Genomic DNA, 5585 nt, shown 5'->3' on the forward strand with positions numbered 1-5585 from the left:
TAATTTAATGACGAAAACCCGCAAATATTGATTACTTGGGAACTAAGTCGGGAATTAAGAATGATGAATTATTCATGAATATGTATTAAATTTAGTATACGAACAAAATAAGAAACAAACAAGAAAAGACGAAGTAAAATAAATGCATTGACAGAAGACGAAGGAAGAAGAAGGAAAGCAGGAACTGCGGCAGCCTCAGGAAGAGGCGCAGCAGATGTTGCGGCCCTTCGAAGAGGCGCAACAGTTGCTGCGTTCCTTCTCGACATCAATCTCCCGTTAATCCGTAAAAAAAAGTTTGAATAAAAGGTTTATAAATCGGTTTTGAACATGCTTTCGACGTAAATCTTACAATGATTAATACAAAAATAAAGTACAATAATAAAAGATGAGATTTACACCTTCAGACTTACATGTATGACGAAAAGAGATTAACTAAGTTAACGTTTAACGATTGCTCGACTCGAATGTACGACGAAAGTGCCCTCGTAAGAGGAAATTAAACTAAATTGATTAAGTTGATTGAGTGGGGTTGGTCAAATTGGTCGGTCATGCAAAACGAGATTGGTACTCAGAAGGATCTCAGCTTACGTAGTCGAAAGTTCAACCACGTAGGCGCCAATAAGCAAAGAGCACGGTCTTAGAATACAAAGGGAGAAGAGAAGGGCGGACACTCGCGTGAGAAATATGAGGAACGAAGGTCCCTATTTATACTAATCACACGGAGGAATTAGGGTTACGGTAAAACTTTGGAAGTCAATCTCGAAAAGATCTCAAAATACGCAGAAAGGAGCTGGGGATGAGGCGCAGCAACCACTGCGGCTCTTGGAAGAGGCGCAGCAGGTGCTGCGTCTTTTCCCCAAGGGTTTCCTCCTGCGGAAGAAAGATTTTCCGCGTTTCTATTATGGAATTGCGGTTGATCTCAATTTCCTTATTATTTAAAGTATAATTCCGGAAAATAATTTACCAAAAGATTAAAAAGATCAAAATATGGAATAGAAATATCCGGAACATTCCAGAATATTCTGACTCGGCATTTTAAACGGTTATTAGAAAATGAAGACGGTTTTTTGACCCGGACTCCAAATGTACTCTAATTACTGTCAAAACGACCGTAACGGTGCGTAGATGACGACCAAGGGGTAGACATAAGTATTTGAGCTATCACTTGATGATAAACTTACGAATTGTCGTAAATCGTTCCGTGTACAAAACATGCGGCCCAATCATCACCGGTTGGTTTGCGGGAGGTGCAGAAACGAGGTATCTACAGATGGTGGGCAATTATTTAACAGGTATATCTCAGATGCGCACGGGATTAGCTGGGGATGGAGTCACCACGAGTCAGAGTCGTAGTCTTCCGTTGTGTTGTCATAATACAATTTTTTACTTAGTTGGATTTTTGGTTTGGAACAGTTGTATTTTACTTTACAATTGATTTTGATGTAATCACTTTAAACTTTATACTTAAATTACATTTCCTGATGGTCACTTTTGATTAATATGCCTCGGGTAACCGAGATGGTAGCATTCTCATGCACTAGGTGGTCTTGGTAAGGCACCTTGGTGTATAGGGTGTTACAGGTGTTTCTCAAGATCATTGAATGGTTGTTTTAGAGCACAGCAATACCCCGGACAAGTTGTTTCATATGATGAAACAAGAAGTGAGAGGATTCTCTTGACTCCCTTGGTTTTTAGCTATCGAGGATATGATATACGGAGTATTTGTTTTTCAAGATAGTGAACCGATTTTCTATTGAACATACAAGTGCTCTTAAGAGACTTGTTGAAAGTATAATCTTACCCACAAATAACAAATAAGTAATTAATAAATAATTTCTTGAACTTAATAACAAAGTTGTAGTAGCACATCGGCAAATCTTCTAATTTTGAGGTTCGAGGTTCGACTCCTGGCTACAACATAATGATGATTCATGTGTGTAATTTTTGGGGATGGCCTCTAAATGGATACAAACTATTTGGCACAATGTCAAACTGATTTTTATTGACTCTTCCGTTTCAATCACTTGTTTATTTATTAGTAAATCACTTTAGAGCTAATGAAACATGTCTATCTTTATGTCTAATGTATTTCCTCAAGTAATACCTCGGCCAGCATGACATTTTTGTCTTTGCTTCCTAGAATCTCATTGTCTGTTGGAAATAGTTACGATTCATGCACTCCTTCTCGTCTTCCCATGTCAATTTCCGTTGCTTAGCTTGGAATGAAGGGCATCGGCATTTTCAGCATTATGTGGCGTCAATCAAATTATGAAACTCTTTCTTTATACGAGTATACTTAGTCATATTTCACATATTGTTATCAGAATTATATGATCTTACGACCCGAGGTATCAAGGCTGATACGTACTAGTTAAAATCTTACATTTATGTGGCTCTTTACTTCAATGCTTCAACTCAATGTAAGATTTTATATGAGGGCCGAATTAGGCCATCTATGTGATTATCGTTTGTATGGGCTTCGACCCAAGTTACATTGTATTTATATGTTGCATTATGCTAATGAGAAGATCGACACACACAATTAACTTATACTATTCGTTCAATATGGTATCAGTGAAACCCTTATTTCCTACCACCTAGTCTCCTGCGTTCTTCTTCTTCTCTACTCAATGACGCAGGGTCCAGATACTTCCGCTACCGCTTCCGATCAAAATATCGATCTTTTATCGCCCTATTCTCTTGTTAATCAAGAGGGACCTGCAAATAATTACCCATATCAAACTCCGAAGCGACAATTATGAGGAATGGAGTCGCTCGATGCGTATGTCTCTTAAATCGAGACGCAAATTCGGATTCTATGATGGGTCGATTGCTAAGTCGACTGACCAATTTTTACTCGATCAATGGGAGGTCGTTCATTGCACTGTTGTTCAATGGATTATGCATTCGATCGATCCTTCCATCAAAGATGGTGTTTTTTATTGTGAAGATGCGCAACTCCTTTGGACTGATTTAAAGGAGCGCTTCTCAGTTATCGATGGTGCGAAAATTCATGCCCTAATGACTCAATTACATGAGTGTCGTCAATCCAAAGGTATGTCAGTGACTACTTATTTTGGCAATTTGAAAATTTTATGGGACGCCCTCGCTGCTCATGAGCCACCTTTCGCCTGTAAGTGTGGCGGGTGTAAGTGTGGTATTGCTAAGGATGCTCTCGCTCATCAAGATTCGGAGCGTTTGCATAAATTCCTAATGGGTCTCGATTCCTCTATTTATGCTAACCTTCGTTCCAACCAGCTTGCTCTTGACCCCCTTCCGTCGCTCAATCGTGTTTATCATATCGTGCTCCAAGAAGAGCGCCTCCGTGTTGGTCCTTCTGTTGTAGCTGAACCCACGGACGTGATGGCGTTTTCCGTTCGACGTGAGCCTTCTTCTTCTACCCCGCACTGGCGTGCTTTGCGAGAGGCTGAGCGGCAAGAAAGGCGTAAATTACAGTGTGCTCATTGTAATGCATTCAGACACAAGGTTCAAGATTGTTTCATTAAGTCCCAAAAATTTCCGGACTGGTGGGGCGATCGTCCTCGTACTCTTGATGAAATGCGGACTAAATCGCGCATGGGTTCATCATCTCGAACTCAGGCTCGTGCGAATGCTCTGACCGCGACTCCTAATTCTTCCTTGTCACATGATCGTCGTAGTGGTATGTCTTATGATTGGATTATTGATACAGGTGCTTCTCATCATGTCACAGGCGATATTCGATGGTTAACGGAGTCCCACTCGATTCCGCCTTGTCCAGTTAGTCTTTCTAATGGTCATAGTGTCTCGGCTGAGGTTGCTGGCACGGTTTATTTAAATGACTCGCTTATACTTCGCGATGTGTTATTTATTCCTAGTCTCGCTTGCAACCTTCTTTCCGTGTCACAACTTGTTGATACTACTGCTTGTATATTGAGCTTTACTAATCATTCTTGTCACATTCAAGACCCTTCTTTGAAGACGAAGATTGGAGTCGGTGAGCTGCGAGATGGCCTCTATTTCTTGCGTGCAGTGGCTCGGGTGAAGGTGCATCGGGTGAGCGCAGCTTCTTCGGTTGATTTGTGGCATATGCGTCTTGGACATCCGTCCAACAAAGTCATTAAATTACTTCCTCATGTTAGCAATTTTAATTCTAGTTTGTGACGTTTGTCATCTTGCAAAACAAAGTCGGCATAGTTTTGTTTTGAATACCAATGAAGCTTCTGCAATTTTTGATTTACTCCATTGTGATTTATGGGGTCATTATCGTACACCCTCATCTTGTGGGGTGAAGTATTTCTTAACCATTGTTGAAAACTGCTCTCGTGCGGTTTGGGTTTATTTGTTACTTGATAAAACTGAAGTGACGAGTATGTTTATGAGTTTTGTAGCTATGGTTGAAAATCAATTTTCTAAGCGTGTCAAAATAGTCCAATCAGATAATGGTACGGAGTTTAATGAAATGGCCGATTATTTTTTCAAGACTGGTATTTTATTTCAAACCTCGTGTATTGGCACCCCTCAACAAAATGGTCGTGTCGAGCGTAAACACCGTCATATCCTAAATGTTGCACGTGGCCTTATGTTCCAAGGTAATCTTCCGGTTTCTTTATGGGGAGAGTTTACTTTAACTGCGGCATATTTAATTAATCGTACCCGCCATCTACGCTCCTTCACAATAGGACTCCTTATTAAATTTTATTTGGTGTCGCTCCGTCTTATGAAATTTACGTGTATTTGGTTGTCTCTGCTTTGTCCACAACCAATATACCCGGGGTGATAAATTTGCTAAACGGAGTCGTAAGTGTGTTTTTCTTGGTTATCCGCATAACAAAAAGGGGTGGAGAGTGTTTGATATTGCTACCGGGGATATCTTTGTGAGTCGGGACGTTCATTTTTATGAGACCACATTTCCCTATGCTCCGTCCAGTGACACGTCGATGGTCTCATCTCCCTCTGTCGAATCTGCTGCGGATTCTCCTTCAGTGACCAATCCAGACACCGTAGCTGACGAGGGGAATGACACGGCCTCAGGCCGGATAATTAATGATGTTGGTAATATTGATAATGGGGATCCTGATAATGGTGAGGGTGCTGCGGGTCCTTCTTCAGATGTTGTTGAGCTCGGTCGTGGTAAACGGGTGAAACGGTCACCTCCTCATTTGAAGGATTATATTCTTGACACCACCGCCACTGACACGCCACGTGACTCGCCTCCTGACTCCCCTTCTTCTTCGTCTTCAGGTACTCCTTATGCTCTCGCTAACTATCTTGCTTGTCATAAATTTTCATCTCGTCATAGACAGTTGAGCCTCCGAATTTTCGTGTGGCCGTCACTGATCCTAATTGGTGTAAGGCTATGAAAGAAGAAATCATAGCGCTTGAGAACAATGGTACATGGGAGCTCACTGATCTTCCTCCTAACAAGAAATCTCACGGCTGCCATTGGGTTTACAAGATAAAATATAAATCCGACGGAAGTGTTGAATGGTTTAAAGCCAGGTTTGTAATCTTTGGTAATCATCAGATCGAGGGTATTGATTATGGGGAGACGTTTGCGTTGGTTGTTAAAATGGTGACGATACGCACTTTGCTTGCTATTGCTG

General features: G+C 41.1%; 1 protein-coding gene across 1 annotated transcript; it reads left to right on the top strand.

Moving 5' to 3' along the window:
- The first annotated feature begins 3057 nt into the window (after positions 1 to 3057).
- On the top strand, positions 3058 to 4143 carry LOC141589892 (uncharacterized). The gene has a single exon (XM_074410512.1). It carries the CDS (start codon positions 3058 to 3060, stop codon positions 4141 to 4143), a length of 1086 nt encoding a protein of 361 aa, XP_074266613.1.
- Positions 4144 to 5585: the final 1442 nt, after the last annotated feature.

Source organism: Silene latifolia, chromosome 7 (genome assembly GCF_048544455.1).
Source record: "Silene latifolia isolate original U9 population chromosome 7, ASM4854445v1, whole genome shotgun sequence".
NCBI lineage: Eukaryota > Viridiplantae > Streptophyta > Magnoliopsida > Caryophyllales > Caryophyllaceae > Silene > Silene latifolia.

Bases quoted from the DNA above. Each gene is read 5' to 3' on its own strand.
- LOC141589892 (XM_074410512.1), top strand. From the start codon at position 3,058: ATGTCAGTGACTACTTATTTTGGCAATTTGAAAATTTTATGGGACGCC.